The 22,302-nt window shown below is 43.5% G+C and overlaps 1 protein-coding gene across 1 annotated transcript in view; it reads right to left on the bottom strand.

The window, feature by feature from the left end:
- SLC25A30 (solute carrier family 25 member 30) overlaps positions 1-22,302 on the bottom strand; it is a 97,495-nt gene that overhangs the window by 63,367 nt on the left and 11,826 nt on the right. The window contains exons 2-3 of the mRNA XM_082247398.1: positions 4,052-4,141; positions 321-468 (exon numbers count right to left, since the gene is read on the bottom strand). Of these exons, the coding sequence (XP_082103524.1) occupies positions 321-468; positions 4,052-4,115 (212 nt within the window). The 5' untranslated portion in view covers positions 4,116-4,141. The remainder of the gene's footprint in view (positions 1-320; positions 469-4,051; positions 4,142-22,302) is intronic.

The following is a 22,302-nucleotide window of genomic DNA, read 5'->3' as shown; positions in this document are numbered from 1 at the left end:
TACTAGAAACGGAGTATGGAAGCTGATTGGCTTTATATGCAGAGTTGCAGCAGATTTTGCAGTTTTTTGGGGGTTTTTTTGTCAAAGCTAAAATTGAACAAGCGAAGTTAGAACCAGATTGGCTACCATGCACAGCTGCAATACATTTTGCACTCTGCAGTTTTAGTTATTCAGCCCCTTTGTGTCACTGTATGCCAACTATTCATTCTCTTTAAAAAAAATTAGTTTATACGCATTTCTCTTTCCTGACAAAAGGAGGATGATACAGAGTCACAGTTGAGCAAAAGCACATACAGAAAATATTAAAGTGTGTTACTTACCCAGAGTACAGCGCTTTAAATCCCTCCTCTTTACCTATTCTGACAAGTGCATGGAGCATTCCTCGGTAGCGGATTTCTTTGTATTTTGCATCATTTGTTTGTCCTTGCACTTGCAGGCGTGTTTTTGTCAAGTCTATAGGAAAAGTGCCTAGGTGGAAAAAAAAAAAAAAAAATTATAAAAATATCAGTAAATAGAGGCTTTACGCTTAGGCAAGGATCGGTCATGTTTAAGCTTAGAAAAGGATCGGTCATGTTACAGGATGTATTGTTAAACAGGTGTCCAATCACCTAGTAGTAGTATACCCTATTGTAATGGATTCTTTATGTACAACAAAGTAGGATATTTATTTATTTTTGTGGGTTAGGATTGGTACATGTTTTTGCATTTATCTGTACCTTGGGGTGCAACTGAATACAGGGAGTTTGAGAGGTACTATGGACTGTTCCACATAGATATTGGTCATTTCCAAGCCATACACCCTTTCATGGCAATTTTGTAAAACGATCGTAAATTAAACTTTTGCCAGCTTCAGCATTCCGAACTTACCCACAATACATACTGTATATTACTAATGAAAAGGTGTTTTTAAGCAAATGAAGTAGAAAAACAGAGGCTTCGGGGCATTGGTGTACAAATTTAGCCAGTACATCTCACTGCTGGAATTATGAACATGAACAAGAATATTATATGTCTAGTAAACAAAAATATCTATCAGGTTTGTTGCCAGCCCCAACCTTGCCACCTCTCCAAATACTGCACAAAGAAACCTCAATTAAATCACTTCAGCTCCAGAAGGTTTTACCCCCTTAATGACCAGGCCATGCAATACGGCACTGCGTTGCTTTAACTGACAATTGCACGGTTGTGCGACATTGTACCCAAATAATCTTTTTCCCCCACAAATAAAGCTTTTTGGTGATATCTGATCACCTGTGCGTTTTTTTTTTTTGCACTGTAAAACAAAAAAAAAAAAAAAAAAAAAAAAAAAAAAACCACACAATTTTGAAAAAAAAAAAAATGAATAAAAATAAAATAAAAAAAAAAAAAATATATATATATATATATATATATATATATATATATATATATATATATATATATATATATATATATATATATATATATATATATATATATATATATATATATATATATATATATATATATATATATATATATATATATATATATATATAATATATTTTTTAAATTTCTGCTATAAAAAAAAAACATACCCCCAAAAAAAAAAAAAAAAAAAAAAAAAAAAAAATTCAAACAATAATTTTCGCGTCAATTTAGGCCAATATGTATTCTGCTACATTTTTTTGGGGAAAAAAAATTCTAATAGGTGTATATTGGGAAGGGGTTAACACCAGGGGCAATTAAAGAGGAAATAAAGCTTCCTCTGTAACTTGTACCAAAGCTTCCTCTGTAACTTGTACCTATAGGTAAGCCTATAAGGCTTACCTATAGGTACTGTAAATATCTCCTAAACATGCACAGTTTAGGAGATATTTACTTTGCATGCAGCCAGTGACATCACTGGCGCATGCGCACTGAAGGACGCCCGCCTGTGCCGTGCCCTTGCCGTTCCTTCAGAGCCCTGTGCCTTGGACGGCGGCTCTCGCGCGCATGTGCGGGAGTGGAGTCATCGCGGCTCTGGACAATCAGATGGCCGGAGGACGCGAACCCCGGAGGAAAGAGGGGTGAACATGTCGGCTGTATCAGCGGTGTGCGAGCGCCGCTGAGGGCGCTTCATTCCAAGGTAAGTATTTCAAAATGAGCTAGTATGCGATGCATAGTACCTTATCAGGTTTTTTTTTTGGCGGTTTACAACCCCTTTGTGCTCCTAGGGAGTGGATGCACTGGAGGAAAAGAGATCTCTTTTACATCCTGACAGAACAGCGGTTTGCCTTGTTTACATAGGCAGACCGATGTTTTGTCGTTCTGCCGAATAATCAGCGGGTCCCAGCGGGCATCGCAGCCGCCAGACCCACTGACTGGCTCCTGCTGTGTGCATTCACAGCGGGAGCACGCACGCCCCCTACATCACCTGCACAAAATCACATACATGATTTTGCACAGTTGGGCCCTTCTGTTGCAGTACATATGCAGTGGGCAGCCTGGAACTAGTTAATATACCAGCTCCTCCAGTGCAGGAAGTGGGAGCTCCCTGCAAGCCTAAGCACCACCAACGTGTGCGTATTAATAACATTTAGTTGGGTAATTAAAATACTATGTATGAATACTTCAGATTTAAAATTTTCAGCCAGCAAAAACAGCTCCAAAATCCTTTCCACATTTCTAAAGCCATCCTTTTCAGCTTGCCCTAGTTTAAAGTACCTATACCCAGTGAAATGTGTGGCCTCAGGTGATACAAAGATGAAACAAATCCTCTTACATAAAGTTGTACCTGTTTATCTACCGCAGTATGTCCCCTACATACAGACTGCAGGATTTACACAGGATCTCTCCGCTCTGAAAAGCAGGGGGCAGAGAGCTGAAGTTACCTCAGTGAGAAGAGCTCTGAGACCTAATTGGAGGGAAGAGAGACTGAGGCTGTCACTCTGCTGGGGCTCCCTCCCAGTCACCATTTTTCTCTTGGTGTCAGGAAAACTCATTAGAAGTTACTCATGCTTACAGCAGAGGAATGAGACAGCGGACAGAAATGACACTCCATGCTCTAGAGACAAGCACACAATATAGAGGGATATGCTTTGTTCATATTTCATGTATGAGGTTTACAACCACTGTAAACCACTTGCCGACTGCCCCACGCAGATTTACTGTGGCAGGGCGGCTCGGCTGTGCATAATCCCGTACATGTACGCGATGTCTCGGCGGCGCGCTGTCAGAGCTGCGCTCGCGCCTTGATTAGACACAGCGGGAGCCAGACTGCGGGAGGAGTGGGCTCGATCGCCGCCAGCCTCCCGCAATCTTCAGAGAAACTGACAAGAGAGCCGCCTGCCTATGTAAAGAAAGCAGGCGGCTCTTCTGTCAGACAGGCACAATGAGATTGGTGTTTCAGCTAAGCAGAAACACCAATCTCTGTGTGCCTGTCACAGAGCCCTCCCCCACAGTTAGCAAGGGCATTTAGACTTACCCCTTGATCATCTCCAGTATTAACCCCTTCCCTGCAAGTGTCATATATACACTAACAGTGCATATTATTTAGCACTGATTACTGCATTGTCACTGGTCCCCACAAAGTGTCAAAAATGTCAGTCAAGGGTCCGATCTGTCCGCTGCAATGTTGCAGTCCCGCAAATTTAAAAAAAAATAAAAAAAATCGCTGTTTGCCGCCATTACTAAAAAAAAAAAAAAATAAATAAATAAATACTATAGTTTGTAGACGCTGTAACTTTTGCGCAAACCAATTAAACGCTTTTTGGGATTTTTTTTTTCAAAAAATATGTATCAGAATACAAATTGGCCTAAACTGATATAAGATTTTTACATTTTTTGTTGGGAATGTTTTATAGCAGAAAGTCAAAATAGTATTTTTTTTAATTTTTCAAAATTGTCGCTCTTTTTTTTGTTCATAGCGCAAAATCTAAAAACCGCCGAGGTGATCAAATACCACCAAAGAAAGCTTTATTTGTGGGGGGAAAAAAGGACAAATTGTATTTGGGTACAGCGTTGCATGACCGCACAATTGTTAAAGTAACGCAGTGCCGAATCCCAAAAAATGGGCTACAGTTTTTCCTTCTAGCAAATGCTCACAACTTACCACATTCTGCTGTAATTGACGCTAAACCTCCATATATAAACGGCTTCCAGCTTACAGCAGACATGTTCACTTCTGGAGTCTCTATTTTGCCTGTAATATTCAGATTATTAATCCAGTTCACGATCAAGACATTACATGAAGAACAAGGCTGTAAATGGGGAACAAAAAAAAAAAAAAAAAAAAAAATGCACATGAAGAAGTCTGACAAACTAAACCAAAAATACAAACAGCATGTGAAAGATAAAAAAAAAAGTCCTACATGTGCATTCCAACTGTCTGCAGCCACATGCCCCCATACCAGGAGAAAAAGAATTATCGGGAGGCTAGATTGCACAAGTCACAGCTCCAATATTTCTGAGCCAATTCTCTTAAGATGGTACTGCCAGCAAAAGCTACTACATGTTACAGGGTTCATACACATTTTCACCAATGAAATTCCATGACTTTTCCATGACTTTTCCATGACTTCACGTAAATATTCATGACCTAATGTTTCATGAAATGTCTATGTATACGTGTTAAATAAGAAGAAAATCTGTCACACCCAGCATATTTTTACTAATATAAATGACACTTACGTTCGCCGCATGCAAAGCTGGCCGCTATCTTGCTGTCTGGGAACATAGTCTGGAAAAGCTGACCTGTGTCTTCACAAGACTTGTATGAATAGTGTGAATTAACCACCTTTAGAGCCCACAGTACCTCTGCTGTTAGAGTTTCGTTTCTGGATACAGCGTGACTCAAAATGGTCCCTTGTTTTACAGAGGATGAGGTGGAAGCACCGCTGCCGCAGCTGGGAGCCGGTGTCACTTCAGGCGCACGGGTGAAAAAGCCAGCGATCGGATTGGAAGCTGTCGAGCACGCAGCTGCAGACTGGTGCTTTGCACCTTTAGCGTGGCTAGACAGCGCTGCCTCTCCCATGTTCGAAATGTCAAATGTTTTACGACACACACTGTACATTTAGCACGTCCCGGGTCCTGATCTTTCTCCAGCCACCTCTCATACTTTTCGTCATGAAGCCATACATTTTTAAAGCTGCATTTCCCTGGCATTGCTGTAACTGTGAACGGACTGGTATGGATGGCACAAAATGCAGCACTTAATCTTTTTAGGCCCAAGCGACAGTCATGAGGTGCAGGCGGACTGGTATGGATGGCACAGATCTGATGGTGCACAAATGCGGCACTTACTTTTGGGAGAAAGAACAGTGGTGCTCCTGCTTGCCCAAATAAAGCTGTTCAGGTGGCAGTGAGTCATGAAGGTGCAGCTGGAAAAAATGTGGCGCTTACTATTCTTAGGCCGAACCTAACAGTCCCATGAGGCAGAAAAGAGTTCTCACAGAAACTAAGGCGACTCAGGATTGGATGCTTAATTATTTACATTTATTTTTAACATTCCCGTAGGACTGGTACAGTAGGTGCTCGCAGTTTGCCCTACGGTCGGTCACTGGCCAGCAGCAGCCGAGGAAATGATCGTGCACCAATGACAGGCAGCGGGGAGGGCCGGGCCGCGGTTTGCCTGTATGTGACTGGCCAGCAGCAGCAAACCAATCACAGGCAGCGGAAGCGTCACTGGAGAGCGGGCCGGCCGCATGAACGTGATGACGCGGGGGTGCGGTAACTGAAACGGTTACCGCCCCCTTCCGCGTCATCATCACGTTCATGCGGCCCGCCCTCCAGTGACGCTTCCGCCGCCTGTGATTGGTTTGCTGCTGCTGGCCAGTCACATACAGGCAAACCGCGGCCCGGCCCTCCCCGCTGCCAGCGATTGGTGCTTGGTGTATGATCTACTCCTCGGCTGCTGCGGACCCGGAAATGTGCACAAGCATAAAATAAAATAATTATACATTAATTTGCAATAAAAAAGTTTTAAGCATCCGCTCCCCCCGCCGCTCCTCCCCAGATTTCCATGACTTTTCCAAAACATTTGTAAAATCGTACTTTTCCATGACCTTTCCAGGCCTGGAAAGTGTCATCTCAGAATTCCATAACTTTTCCAGGTTTTTAATGACCGTACGAACCCTGACGTTAAAACTTCACATGCACATTAGTGTAAAAATGAAGCAACATATAAAATTACACATTTTCAAGAATAAATGCATTTATTTTTTTGCAAATGAGTCTGTAAAGCATTAATAACTGCGATCAGTGGATCACAGGTGCCAACGTACAGACTCTATTTAGCTCCTTTCAGTTAGAGAGCTGAACGTGTGGCAATGAACGCACTTGTGTTTCATTGATAATAAGTCTGTCCGCAGCGGTGTTAAATGGCAATTGTAGTTTATTCATGCACAAACCTCTGTGGAGCCACAGAACTTGAAACCAACAGCTGCCATCAGGAAGTAGAACCCCTTCACACTGAAAAGGGGGTATGCTTAACAGCATGTTAAAATCTAAATATGGTTGTACCATAATGCAGAGATAAAAGGCTGCCGCACACCGGTAAGGTCCATGGAGTCAACATTTATTGTAGAGCTGCAGAATTCTGGATAAAATGAGACCCAGTTTTTTTGCTTAGAATAAAGATCACGATTCTCAGCGTAACATCTTTCACATTATACAGAAAAAAAAAAAAAAAAAAAATTATTTTAGGCTATCTTTATGGTTTAGTTTTAATTGAAGTGCATTTTCCCCCCAAAAAAAAAAATTGTGCTTAAAAGACAGCTGCGCAAACAACAGTGTGATATAAAATATTACGACCTACATTTTATTCTCTAGGGTCTCTTTTTTTTTAGCAAAAAAAGGGATTTTCGACTTACCATAAAATACATTTTAATGATTGTTCATTGACGGACAGCTCTTTATCTTCATGACCATAGGGTTATGCTAGGACACTAGGCAGAGAAAAGCTTGAGCACGTCTATGGGGCAGTGCCTGGGGGTATACTCCCACTTCCTGCTATAGGTATTCAGTTTTGTAACAAGCAGTGTCAGAATAAAAAAAAATAAAAAAAAAACAAAACTCCAAAGAGGGGTGGGTGCTGTGTCCGTCAATGAACCTCAGAGAATTTTTATACGGTAAGTCAAAAATCCCATTTTCCCTTTTGTTCATTGACAGACACAGCTCTTCATCTTTATGACATCTTAGGGATGTCCCACAGCTGAGTCAAACATGAGGGGTGGGAACAGCAGATAAACTTCACAGAGGCTAAACATAGCTAACATGGAGCTTAACTGAGAACTGGAGCTCAACTGAAACAAAATTAAAAAACACACCCCCTCAAAGAGAACAATCCTCTAAACAGCAGCCTGCAAAACTTGCAGCCAAAAGAAGCATCCGCAGATTCCAACACATCCACTTTATAAAACTTTGTGAATGCATGCACAGACGACCAAGTGGCCCCTTTGCAAACTTGCACCACCGACGCCAGATGACGGAAGGCCTAGGAGGCACTAAACGCCTGAGTAGTGTGCCCTGACAGGGAAAGGGGGAACCTGACACTTAATAGAATAAGCCTGAATCACAGTCTGCCTGATCCATCGGGAAATGGTCGCAGCAGAAGCAGCGACCATTTGCGAGGTCCATCAATGAGGACAAACAGTGCGTCTGACTTTCAAAACGACTCCATAGCTATCAGGTACACCCAGATTGACCGAACCACATCCAGAGAATGCAAGGCAACTTCCTTAGGATGCTTAGGCTTAGGACGCAGGGAAGGCAACACAATGTCTTCATTCACATGAAAATTGGAGACGACCTTAGGAAGGAAAGATGGACATGGCCAAAGAACCACCCTATCCCTGTAAACTAGATAAGGCGAATGGCAAGACAGCGCTGCCAGATCAGACACCCTGCGCGCCAAAGTAATAGCCACCTACTGGGATAATGTAAGCAGGGGAATCTTCCGAATATTTTCAAAGGTGGGTTTCTGAAGAACTGTCAACACCAAATTGAGGTCCCATGGCAGCAATGGAGACCGCACCGGGGGAGCCAAATGCCTCACTCCCAGGAGAAAAGTACGCACCAAGGCATGTGAGGCCAAAGGATGTTGAAAGAAAAACCGCCAAGGCCGAGACCTGGCCCTTTATGATACTCAAGGCCAAACGTTGCTCAACCTCTTGCTGGAGGAAAGACAAAATCAGAGTCACCGAAAAGGAGTGAGGGTGAACCCCAAGAGACTCCCACCATGCAATGTGCATCTTCCAAGTACAATGGTAAATTTTCCTGGAAGTAGAAGTTTCTAGCTTTTAAAAGCGTAGGATTTACTGAATCAGACAACCCTCTATCCTTCAACATCTGGCTTTCAACAGCCAGGACGTCAAAGCCAGAGACTGTATAGCAGGATGGAAGATCTGCTGTCTCAATGCCAGTCTGGAGCCACTAGAATCCCTTCTGCCTTGATCCTGTGCAGGAGTCGTGGCAGAAGCTTGAGAGGAGGAGAGGCGTACATTAGGCGATAATGACTCCAGGAAGCCACTAGGGCATCTGTGGCGCCGGCTAGAGGGTCCCGATTCGGTGCCACAAATCTCTAAACTTTCCTGTTGAGACGGGAGGCCAACAGGTCCACCTTGGGAGTTCCCCACTGGAGACACAACTGACTGTACACCTCCCGATGAAGTGCCCATTCTCCCAGGTCCAACGCCTGTCAACTGAGATAGTCCGCTAGCCAATTTTCCACCACTGGAATGTCTACAGCAGAGAGGGCAGGATCGTTCAACCCACCTTAGGATTAGAGTTACTTCCCGAGCTGCCAGCACACTTCTCGTACCTCCTTGGTGATTGAGATAGGCCACGGCTGTGGCATTGTCCGATTGAATCCATACCGGACATCCCTGGAGATGAGTTGTCCAATGACCCAGGTAGAGCTTGATCGCTCTGAGCCCTAGTACACTGATCAGTAGCCTGGACTGCTCCAGAGTCCAGACCCCTTGAGCACAATCCGTGACGGGGATGCCCCCCCCCCCCTCCCCGGATAGGCTGGCATCCATGGTGATAACCGTAAGTACAGGGGAAGAAAGGATTTTCTCCAAAGTGCTGGAGAACGAAACCACCAAACCAGGGACCCCCTTGTTCTCCAGTTCAACATGATCAGATTGTCCAAAGACTAAGGATCCTTGTTTCACTTTACCAGAATCTCCTTTTGCAGAGATCTTGAGTGGAACTGTGCAAACGGAACCGCCTCAAAGGTAACCATCAGCATGAAGGCCTGAAAAGATGACCGTCTGCTGGACTGCAGAAGCCGAATCACCTCCTGCAACTTCTGAAGTTTTGTCAGAGGGAGAAACACTTGGGCCAAGTCCGAGTCCAGAGTCAGTCCCAAATATTCCAGGCTCATGGACAGGACTAGAGCAGAGTCCTGAAGATCCAGAATCCAACCAAACTGATATCTGCCGGATCAGAGAAGACTGGGAGACTCTTCCACTGGAATAACCATGAAGGTAATGTCCATTTTTTAAGGAGAGACTCCTCATGAGGGTACCGCATTGCAAAACGCTAAGGGATTGCAAAGGTGCACTTTGGAGACCTCCACTGTTTGGAGACAAGATCGTCAAAAGCGTCAGGAAAGGTGACTCCAGGCCTCTGATGCTGCATTAGTTGCATCTTCCAAACGTAAGGTTTCTCGCACCTATACAACCATTGCATCCACTAGCGCCTTTTCATATGAGGCTAGAGGAATCATCCTTACTATCAGTGCACACGGGGGGGCCTGGATGCAGACCCTAAAGGGTAGCTCGAATCCACAGCGGCCAATTCAGACTCTGAATCTGAAGAAAGCAGGTGAAGGCAGGGGGACACTTTTTGGCAGCCCATTTGCCTAGGACCAAACCTACTTTGGACACCAAGGACTCCAGTCAGTGCAGCCAGTTGTGGGGCCCCTGAGGGCCCGGCATCCTCTGAGTGGATCAGGTGGTGAAATGTATTTCAGTGACTCCATGAATGGAGAGGGAATCTGCACCACAAGTGTAAAAAACACACTGTAAGGGACACCTCACCGCGCTGTCCGCACCACAAGGCCCAACATAGCACTACCGCTCTATAGCAGCAAAAGGGAGCCCCCCAGGCACTCACCACCACCAGACAATTCACAGTAAGCTTCTGAACAGCGATCAGTAAAATGCATGTCTGGCTATTAGCACTAGAGGCCTAGGACTTCCCACCACCTAATCATTGCCCATCTGAGCTCCAAAAACATGGCTGCAAGAAAATGGCGGTGCCACACAGCTCCCGGGGGTCCAATGGCCGGAAAAAATGGTCCCAACAGAGAGGGAGGCCCAGACAGGCACCCCCACCGGGTCCATTTCCCTCAAAAAGCGGTTTTGGGGCACCAGCGGTGGTATGATAAGGTATGTCTGCCCCAGGGGGGCAGATGAACAGATGGGGGGGGGCCACAGAGACCACCGAGCGGGGGGGTAGACACGGTTGGGAAGGAGGGGAACGCAGGGGTCCGACCATCCCAGGAAGGGGCCCATGTCTGCCCCAAAACCCGCCTGGGGTAGGAGGTGGGACAGCTACTTACCACACCAGGAACAGGGTGGGCACCACTCGGGACAGGACACCGCTCCATCGTAATGTGGAATTTGTCAGCCAGGAGGAAACGCTGAGATTTAGGCTGAATTCAGTTTGTATGCACCCTCGCGAGAGGTTAAACTCGCAGGCCTGACCCCGTCCAGTTGGGTTATGTCACGGCCAATTTAGCGCAAAGCTATGGTCTACAGGCGCTCGCTGGCCGGACCCTAAGGATCTAGATTATCCAGTTTGTCACCCAGTTCGGCAGTTGATCGTAGATTCTCACAGGAGCAAAGAAAAAAAAAAATAGCTAGGACAAGAGATCCCAGCAAGGAACTTGGTCCTCACTCTTGACTAGGCATAACAAAAACTGAATACCTATAGAAGGAAGTAGGAGTATACCCCCAGGGACTGCCCCATAGGCATGCTCAAGCTTTTCTCTGCCTAGTGTCTTACTCCTGTAGGGGGCAGCATAACATGAAGATGAAGACCTGTGCCCGTCAATGAACGAAAGAGAAATACAGATTTTTAACTTGTAAGGAACAAGTGTCAGAAAAAGGCTTGGTATTTTAAGTGGTTAAACTGACCTCATTCGCAGACTGCAGTTCATTCCTTTGATCTAAAACAGGGATCCTCAAACTACAGCCCTCCAGCTGTTGCAGAACTACACGTCCCATGAGGCATTGTAAAACTGATATTCACAGACATGACTAGGCATGATGGGAATTTTAGTTCCCGAACAACTGGATGGCAATAGTTTGAAGACCCCGGATCTAAAATAACCAAATGATACATGATTTCTCTATCTCAGCGCTGAGCAATGTTAATAACATTTTGCCAACTGCCATTTTTTATTTTATTCTTTTTTTGACAGACAGATCTGAGCAGGCGACGACTCTGCATTTGTTTAACATGATTCGTAGAAATTCCGGACTAAAGTGAAACTTCACCCTCCCAATCAACATGGATTATTTTTAATCCTCATGCTGCTAACATTCGTAACTAGATAGGAAAGTATCATATTTACTTTTTTTTTTTACATTTCTTCAGTTACTTCCTGGTTTCCTGCCTAGGCAAATGATGTTATACACCCCAGGAGTGAAGAAGAAAGAAAAGAAAAAGAAAAAGAAAAAGAAAAAGAAAAAGAAAAAAAGAGTGAGGAGGAGTTTCTCAGCTAAGCACAATCTCCTGAATGCATAATTGCACTAAGGACAGGGAGTAAATGCTACATGAATCATTTGCCCTTACTCAATATGGCCACAGCCAAAAATGCAGGGGGATGTTTTTCAAAGTGATTCCTCACCAAAATAAAGCATTGAGACGTTTGCTTTGATTAAAAATTAATGATGTAGCATTTTTGGTTTGTGATGCTCAGATGCAGTAAAGATCCGCTTTAAAATTGTGAGGAGGGGGTTCAATTCAGATCATGATTTATTTATTTATTTATTTTTTTTAACGATTGTGCAGCTCTTGTTTATTGTATAGAACAACCATTAGCATTGCAATAGCAGTCCCTGCTATAGGACCATCCCCCTTTAATGCATTTTACTAAATAGGTCCACTTGGGTGTAACACGTTAGAGGGTGCAATCCCAGGGCGGGGACTGTGATTGCAATGCTCAGTTGTTCTACACAACAAACATGGACTCCAGCAACCGTACCAGTGTGCGGTGGTCTTTTATCCCCGCTTTGAACTAACTAGGCAGTTCAAATTGACTTTCAGAACCCAGGGTTTAAGAGGCTATGTAATGTACTCTATAGTCCCGTATTAGTACTTACACTGAATCTTATGAAATCTTATTAAAGACATTCTTTTGATGACCTACTAAGAAACATGAGCTCAGTATATAAGCATGTGCAGAGCAAATCACAACGGTACATTCTGTTCCAGACAAATGCAGTGTAATGAAGTAGAACTCCTCTATTAAAATTCCTTCTTCTGCAAATTAGGATTTGTGTAATACAGCTTTCTTACATTTAACTATTTACACACTCCACTCGCTCACAGCTCCATCCCTGCCCCCGGTGCACTGCCCAACTCCAGGTATGTGCTGCCCAGTGCATATACTTCTGTTGAGTTCAGCATTTGGAAGCAGGAAAACAAAACCAACACCCCTTTTGGTTTGGAGCTTTCTGGCAGGAAATAAGCCAAAATCTTCTAAACTGTGCACAAAAACTATGGGAGCGTTTTTAGTTTTTTTTTTTTTTTCCAAGCGAACTGGTAAATTTTGATTATATATAAAATATTTTTTTTTTTTTTTTTTAATTGTGTACTTGAAGCCCAAGAGCTCCAATCCTATATGCAGTCATGCCAGCAGAGATCAAAAGCCAAGCCTCTCATTCTCCCCCATCCAAAATGGTGACTGACAGCAGCGCCTGATTCAGTGTGGCATTAGCTCTGTGTCCCTCTGGGGAATGGCTGCATGTAAGGTTGTAATCCTAAAAAAACGGAAGCACGTACATAGTTCCCAGCAGGCACAGATGTACCTGGAGTTGGGCAGTGCCACTTGGGGACAGTATTAGGCCTCAGTTACATGGGTGTACACCCGTGTGAGGACTGTGTTTTGCCTGTATGGGATACAAAGGCATTCTATGCATCCATGTGCAGGCAATCCCATTCATGCCAACTGAGTCGCAGTGGCTGCATGAACTCAGCCGCTGCTCCCAATTTGACATCCGTGTGGGTGCAGGTGCCCAAACGCAGATAGTGGGACACATACTCACATCAACAAGGCTGGAACAGTAGGAGCAGCAGCTGTGTCCTTGCAGACTGCAGCGTCCACATGGACATGAATGGGACTGCCCGCACAGAGATGCATAGCGTATCCCGTACATAACACAGCCCTCACATGGGTGTAACACTAAATACACCCGTATGAATAAGACCTTAGGAGGGAAACTTAGAAGAGAAAAAAAAGACTATAAAAAAGGAGGAGTATGGAAGTTTTAATATCACCAACAACATACCTCCCAACATTTTGAGATGGGAATGAGGGACACCTATTAGCAAAAGTATGTAGGCATAGGACACACCCCCTGCCACATCCCCTTAAAAAGGTGATGTATTAAAAAAAAAAAAAAAATCAATTAGTCCCAGTGTTTTTTTTTTTTTTTTTTAAACACAATTATTCCTTTATATTGGCAAAAAAAAAAAAAAAATATATGTTTTTAAATGCAGCAATTTACAAATTGGATGAAAGGTTTAGCACTTGGAAACACTTTTTTAAAAGATAAATAGTGCATTTTATTTACAACTATATAGATCAGACCAAAATGAGGGACAAATGAGGAGGAAAGATGGACAGAGGGACAGTTGGGAGCTATGCAACAATAAGGCCGTACAGGAAATACCAGATATGTACACGCTTGTTTTCTAGAATTTGACAGTCAGGCTCATTTTCCAGAGACCAGAATTACTTTACTTTTGACTTGTAATTGCAGCGTTCCTCAGCATTCACACCACGCCTTTCACTTTTTGTACAGTGCCCCGCGTTATTTGATGCAGAAAGTAATAAAACCGGTTTTGTTCAGCGTGGGACAGATTAGCAGATCTCTTCTAGAAGTACAGTCACACATATTAGATATCATGGAGGGATTATTACAAAGTGTCAGAGACTTTGTATCAACTGAAGCACAGCCAATCAGCTATTAAATGTTCCTTCTTTAAGGCTGTGTGGGGGAAAAAAAAAAAAAAGATAATAGCTATATTCATACAGGTGGGCAGCAGTGGATAGTTTGCTACATTCAAAAGAAAGCTACACATCGTCTCTGGATGCAGCAACCCTCTGTTATAGGCACATACTAACTGGCCAATTAGCTGCAGTCAGTTTGCGTCTGCCAAAAAACGCCAACCCTCCGATATAAGCTCCACTCACGGATAAGCAGTTACAGATCTCGGCCCCGCCGCACCACAAACCAGCCGCTGTTTTGCAATGCTGCAGCTGGTGTGAACTAGCACTTACAGGTGTATTTATAAAACATAGTAGTAGAGCCATTTTGTTCTGTGCAATACGAGAAAAACAAAATGTCATTGGACCAGTTTCCTCTCCAGGTCTCATGTTTTTAACTCATAACTAATAGAGAGAATCCGGAAAATACTGCAGATGCTGATGAGGGGAAAAACATTTTCTATGATCATCAGCACCATCCAGTGGCTATAGTGCGGTATTTTCCTGATTCACACCATTAAATATAATGAAAAAACGTCTACCGGCTGGCTCTTGCATTGACTGACAACAGCTCACTCTATGCTTATGACCAAAGGTATAAGCACTTTATCAACTCCAGGAATCTTCTCACCTTCCCCCAAGTGAATTTTGTCTCCATCTGCAAGTACACCACTTCATTGAGTCATTGGCATGGAACTTTACCTCTCCAAGAACCTTTACAGGTTTTGTAAATCTGCCACAACCACGAAAGTTTGGAGTCACATCTCCGATGGTATGCCATCCTACTATGCCTGCTGGCAGCGAGACCTGAAAGAGTCCTTCTCACCAGCAGATTGGACACAGCTACTAGATGTAGCCTCCCAGCCCTGTACATTTCAAGGACAAGTTGGCAGCGGCCAAAGCTATCTGTGGCTGTCCACCTAGCCAACAATTACCTTCGTAATCGCTGTTGGGCGCACTTTGTGCACTGCTGCATGTCTCTGCGATTACCACAGATAGTAACTGGCTGGTCAGACAGCTATGAATAGCTGTGGCCACTGACAACCTGTCATTGAAGTGTACAGCTGCTTACAGCTTGACAAACAGCTGCTGGAATCAGAAGATTTTTGCCGCTGTCATTCACACCGGCGCTAGTCGCTCATGCAAAAGGTAGACTAAAGCCTAGTACACACGCAACGAATTTCCGCCGACCGGTCGTTCGTCTTTTGTCCAGAGTGGCGTCTGTTGGTTTGAATGTGCTCTAGACTGCACACAAATGTTCCCGCCCGACAGAATTCTACTTCAGAAGTGATGTCATGTGTTGGATTGCTTTCTTTGTGTTCTTTCATCTCTGAGCATGCCCAGTCTTGCTCATAAGATTTTTCTGTCGAAATCTGTACTAACTGCATGAAAATTGGACGTGTTTTGACGGTGGACAAAAATTTTATAGCCTGCACACCAGAATTTTTTCGTCCGAAAAGTCGGAGTCGGTTGTCAAGAGCACCATACTAACAAACCGAAAATCGGCAGATCGGTCGTCGGACGAAAATTCCCAGCCAAATTTCAACTCGTGTACGGGCCTTTAGAGGAGATTTACTGCTTTTTTGGCACTAAATGTATTTATTTCATTCCAAACTGAAATCATCTGTGCTTTCAATAAGATGAACAGGCAGCAAGTCCTGGAATGGTCATTCACACCGGTGCTAGTTGTGCGAATGTAGCCTTGGAAGCAAATCGATTAAAAATACTCATGTAGCCCAAGTCGAACACACAATAATTAAAAGGCTCATTCACACAGTGCCTCTCTTGTGCGTTGTGGTAACTTTTTGTGATTCAATTACCTAAAAAAAAAAAAAAAATGTCCAGAACCCCAGCACACCGCCACGACTAGTCATGCGACTTGAGTTCAAAGTAGTATGACAAGTCACGCCCCATTAACAGCAAAAGGAACTGTTCTTATCGGTGCGACGCAAGTCGCTCCGAGTTCGAAAATGGTTCCTTTACTACTTTTGGTGCGACTTCAACATGACTTGCATTGACTGCTAAGGAAGTCACATGCAAGCTGCGATGAAGTCATGCAGGGATCTCGGATTCAAAGTTGCTTGACTTTGAAGCCGCAGCAGTGTAAACAAGGGCTGAAAATTGGTCAGCGTGCTGACAAAAAATTAAAAATAAAAATAGAAATAAATAACAAAAAAAATTACCAGATTCCTCCATCCGAAAAAAATTATTAATTAAATTCGATGGAAGAACTGGCCTCCACTCCCCCACCGGGACATTTTATTAGAATACACTGATCAGCAACTGATTGGCTGTAACTGCTGACCAAGGAAAATTTTCCAATATGCACAGAAATTGATCATGCAGCTGACTTCTATAGATCGGGGATGGCCACACATTGACGGAAATTCAGCTGGTCCCGGATGAACTGGCCAAGTTTTGAGCAGTGTATAGCCAGCTTTAGACCCACAATAGAGCCATGTTCTCACAGCGTTGCATGCTAAAACACTCCCTTTAGCTGTACAGAAATTTTGGTAAGGTGACTTTTGCCGGCAGGCAAGTCTGTGCACTTTGATTGATGAACTTTCAATAAACTTTCATGTTCCTCACTAGTTACAAATGAACAAGTGGTTTTTGTCTTTTTTGTCCAAGCGGTTTAAATGCACTAGAAGGAGGAAATAACACCACTGGCCCTTGATAAAAAAGAGACATTTTTAATTTAAGGGGGAACAACAGCAATAAAGCTGAGCCAGAACATGAAATGCCAGGAAGAACCACGCAAGTAAAGCCTTGGCAGTGGTGGTGTGCTGAGCCTGAGCCAGGATGCAATAACTCACAATGCATCAGCTGATACAAAGCACACAGACATAGAGGAATGTCACCGTCCTCCAGCAAGGTCACGGGAGGCACCGGCCCTAGGATCCAGCTGAATGTCCTGTTCTCTGGGATCTGACAGGGGCAGACAAACTTGTTTTAGTGGACAGACAGCGTGTTAATTAAGGGTATTCATCAAATTCCTGACAGTATATTGGATGCAACGCCCGCTTTAGACTGTAATTATCTTAGTTTGTGGAAGAGAGGGACGCAAAAAAAGTGAGAAAGTAAAATGTTTTTGGCTACAGGGTACATTAACAGTAAGGAGGAGCTCAGGTGTGTTGGGATCCTAGTCCGAACCCACCTGAGCCATCCTACCAGGAAGCTGGCACTGTGCACTGCCAATCATAAGCAACCAAGGCATTCCCCATAACTGCAGGTATATGTGCCCGTGCAGCTGCAGGCAAGGAATGCCTTGGCCACTTCTAACCGGCTACCTGCAACGACAGCTTCCAGGCCACATAGCTCAGGCAGGTTCAGACTAGTAACCTAAATTAGCCTGAGTTTATCCTAAACACACACACACCGGTGTGCAATGTGGTATAGTGCAACAAGGGCATGCATTATAGTGTAATAATTGTGCCCTTGACAGATATGCTGTGAATGAGCCCAAGCTCAATACACACACTATATACAAGCAGACTGAAATAGGAGAACCCTTGCAGCACATTCCTGGCTAAACACAGAGCTCTGAACCCAATGAACTCAGGCCAGGCACACAAACATAGAATTCTCTGCTACACTTCACACCATAGTGAAAATTTCCAGCAAAGCTTTAAAGTCCACCCAAGGCACTCATTGGAGAATATCCTCTATGGATCTCTTAAAGCTGAACTCCAGGCACAACACTATTTTTATATATAGGGGACATAAAAAAAAAAAAAAAACGCTTTACTTACCCGATCCTCTGCAGGCTCCCTCTGCGCTGATGGGTCAGTCCATGCAGCCTCTTCTCCCCCAAGGTCTTCTGACGTTATCAAATACAACTCAGAACCCATATTACTGCACTAGCTGTGAGGACGCCAAGGGACAGTCCACTACCACAGTGTAGGAAAGAAGAGGAAAGTGCCAGCTACTAGAGGAACTAAATATCAGACAAGTAAAATTATTCTGGCTTCCTAGACAAATGAGCATTTAACCCCATTTAACTCTTGCAGTGCTGGGGCAGCCCAACTGCAAAAGCAGGAGCTTTCCCTTTTCAGGTAGGCTTTAAGGGCTAGTGTGTGTTAGTGTACACTGTATAAGCACCAGGGTGGGGTTTTTTTTTTTTATTTAACCACTTAAGCTCCAGAAAGGTTTTACCCCCTTAATGACCAGGCAATTTTTTGCGATTCAGCACTGCATTACTTTAATGAAAAATTATGCGGTCGTGCGACGCTGTACCAATACAATTGATGTCCTTTTTTTTCCCCACAAATAGAGCTTTCTTTTGGTGGTATTTGATCACCTCTGTGGATTTAAGATTTTGCGCTATAAACAAAAAAAAAAAAAAAATCTATTTTTTTTTCATCAGCTTAGGCCGATTTGTATTCTGCTACATATTTTTGGTAAAAAAAAAATAATATATATATATATATATATATATATATATATATATCACAAAAAGCGTATGTTAATTGGTTTGCGCAGAAGTAATAGCATTTACAAACTACGGGATAGATTTTTGGAATTTTTATTTATTTTTTTGTTGTTTTTATTAGTAATGGCGGCAATCAGTGTTTTTTTTAGCAGGACTGTGACATTACGGTGGACAGATCGGGCCCCTAACTTGACATTTGACACTTTTTGGGGACCAGTGACATTAATACAGTAATCAGTGCTAAATATTATGCACTGTTACTGTATAAATGCTACTGGCACAGAAGGGGTTAACACTGGGGGGTGATCAAAGGGGTTAATGTGTACCTAAATGTGATTACCGTGTATGTGAAGGGTTCTGTGACAGACACAGAGAGATCGAAGTTTCAGCTTAGCTGAAACTCCTGATCTCTCCCTGCCTGTCTGACAGAAGACCCCACCTGCTTTGTTTTCTCGCAGCCTGCCTCCTGCTGTGTCTAAACACAGCGGAAGCGCGGCTCCGGCGGCGTGCACCGCCGAAACCTCGCGCACGAAATCACATAGTACTACGTGATTTTGGGTAGCCAAAAATCAAACTACGTTGGGCGGTCAGCAACAGGTTAAAATCTGATTTTTTTGATTATCAAATTTATTTTAATAAAATGCTTTTAGAGTAAAAATATCTAAAGATAGTTTTCTATTTAAGATACATTCATCATTTAGTTTATTCAGCATGAAGTGCAGCTTAGTTATGTAGCATGTATTCTGCAATATTTACATTTTTGGTAAACTCATTCAATAAATCCATTGATGCATTCACACAATTGATACATTTTACTTACAACTACCAGCAAGAATAAGTCCTTGCAGTTAAAGAGGAAGTAAACCCTCCTCTGCAAGTTGTACCTATAGGTAAGCCTATGATAAGGCTTACCTATAGGTACTGTAAATATCTCCTAAACATGCACCGTTTAGGAGATATTTACCTTCGATGCATCCAGTGACGTCACTGGCGCATGCGCTATGAAGGAACGGCCGCTCGTGCCGTTCCTTCAGAGCCGCGTGCCGTGACTGTCGGCTCTCGCGCGCGGGAGTGCCGTCACCGCGGCTCCGGCCAATCAGATGGCCAGATGCCGCGATCCCGGGCGACTAGACATGTCGCCCGTCATAGAGGTGAGCGGACGGCACGGCGAGGGCTCGTTCTAAGGTAACTATTTCATAATGAGCTATTATGCGGTGCATACTAGCTCATTATGTATTTCTCTTTCAGGTTGTAAAAAAAAAGAAAAAATTTTACCGAGTTTACAACCTCTTTAAAGAGCACCTGTCATTTCAAACCCACCATGGCAGCATCGGTTTAACGGGCAGCCACTCAACCTGCTGCCGCCCCGTCCTTCACCTTGTTGTGTCACTGCCGCATCACCAGCCCTCCAATTAACGAGATTGGACGGTCAGTGAGTCAACAGCGGGTCAGAGGAGGAGCCGCTGCGGGACAGAGATGACAGTCGCGCTTAAAAAATGATGATTTAAATCAAGCCTTTATACTAGTGATCGACTTGATTTAAATGAAATCTACCCTGGTAGGCACAGTGAGGGGCTGTGCAATGCATTATTACAACAATGTTTTTTTTTTATTTTAATTTACTAAAATATCACACAAGGACTTCATTCAAGCATTTGCACTGAAGCATTACCATGATATACTATGTGGCGAGTTGCGCTGCATAAGGCCCCTTTAGTGCTGCAGTTAACACATATGCTATGAGACACATTGCATGGGATTCGCACCGCACTGCTATGCAAATCACATGCGATGTCTGTGTGATGCAAATTCAGACCGCATTGCTGAATTCTCATTGCATTTGGACCAAAGTCGCGAAGGACCCTTTTTTTTGGACTGTACCAGAATCGGATTGCATGGGTATTCACACCTATGCGATCCGATTCCTGTCCTAACTGACAGTTTGCACTGTGAGATGTGAACTAATCTGGGGGGCGTCGTTAACTTTGTATTGCCACTCCCAGCAGTTTGCATATGGCAGTGTGAACTGCCTGCGAGTCCGGTGCGACGCGGGAACCCGCAGTGGATTCGTAGGTTTCCAGCATCGCACCAGTGTGAACTGGCACTTACACAGGGTGGGCTCTGCTTGAGGTCACCTGCTCAGTAGGGAATCTTGTCCACTGATCCCCCCTGAGCAGGTGGATTGCTGATCTGTGTCCACACCACTTAAGCAGAATGGACACAGCTAGATTTCCACTATGGGCGGTCAGATGTAAACGGACCGCCTGTCTGTTAACACCTGACTGCCACCCGATCCCCATGTGCCTATTTTTAGCAGATAGAATTGGATGTCCGTGGGTGTCAATGGACACGTCTGTTGACAGCCACCACTCCAGAGAGAAGATTGGAGGGTCCGATCAGGTCCGCCTGAAAAACTAACACTCGGACCCTATCCGTCCACCCGCAAAAAAAAAAAAAAAAAAAAAAAAAAAAGGTACACATACATTTCTTATGCCAGACATATATTATGGTGTGAATACATAACACATTTTTTCTCCTGGGTCCGTGCTTTGAACCTGCATTGTTCTATGCAGATCACCAGATTTGGAGTGAACCAGCCTGTATCGAACAGAAGGCTAAAAAAGGTGCAACTCTTCACCGTGTTAAATCACACAAAATCAGAATGGGTTAAGCCCTTATTTTTGGTAAATAGAACAGATCCAACCAGTTAGGCAGTATTACACCGGAGATGTTCACAAGCAGGAAAACATGGATTGATTTGTTTTAAATTGAAAGCACAAGGTTTTATTACAGCTACAGTCTTGCCTCATTTAACACATTTACAGGAGCAAAGTAACAGATGGCAAGAAACATTTAAAATCTGATGGCGGTACCATTAACAAGCGCACGTAAAGATGGCTTCAAGAAATGTCCTCTCCAATATAGAAAAACTACTATGAAAACACAAGAGCTGGGGAGAAGTATCGCTTTACTCTCCGTGCTCCGTGAGGTCGTCATGGAGGAGTGCAAGGTCTCTAACATCCATCAGCTCTGTGATGTTGTCATGGAGGAGTGGGAGAGGACTGGGTGAACTCCATACCCAAGAGGGTCAAGGCAGTGTTGGAAAATAATGGTGGCCACACAAAATATTGACGCTTTGGGCCCAATTTGGACATTGTCACTTAGGGGTGTACTCACTTTTTTTGCCAGTGGTTTGGACATTAATGGCTGTGTGTTGAGTTATTTTGAGGGGACAGCAAATTTACACTGTTATACAAGCTGTACACTCACTACTTTACATTGTAGCAAAGTGTCATTTCTTCAGTGTTGTCACATGAAAAGATATAATAAAATATTTACAAAAAATGTGAGGGGTGTACTCACTTTTGTGAGATACTGTACATAGAATTTAAAGGGATACATTTTTCTTGCACTAAGGTGCCAATAATGGCTGACAAAAAAAAAAATCATTCATTTAAATTCATAATATTAAAAAATGAAAGGAAAAAAAATGATAGATAGATAGACACACAGTCAAGTCCATAAATATTGGGACATCGACACAATTCTAATCTTTTTGGCTCTATACACCACCACAATGGATTTGAAATGAAACAAAGATGTGCTTTAACTGCAGACTTTCAGCTTTAATTTGAGGGCATTTACATCCAAATCAGGTGAACGGTGTAGGAATTACAACAGTTTGTATATGTGCCTCCCACTTTTT

The sequence above is a fragment of the Pelophylax lessonae genome, assembly GCF_965119305.1.
Source record: "Pelophylax lessonae genome assembly, chromosome: 2".
Taxonomy (NCBI): domain Eukaryota; kingdom Metazoa; phylum Chordata; class Amphibia; order Anura; family Ranidae; genus Pelophylax; species Pelophylax lessonae.
This window is presented reverse-complemented; position numbering and strand designations above follow the sequence as displayed.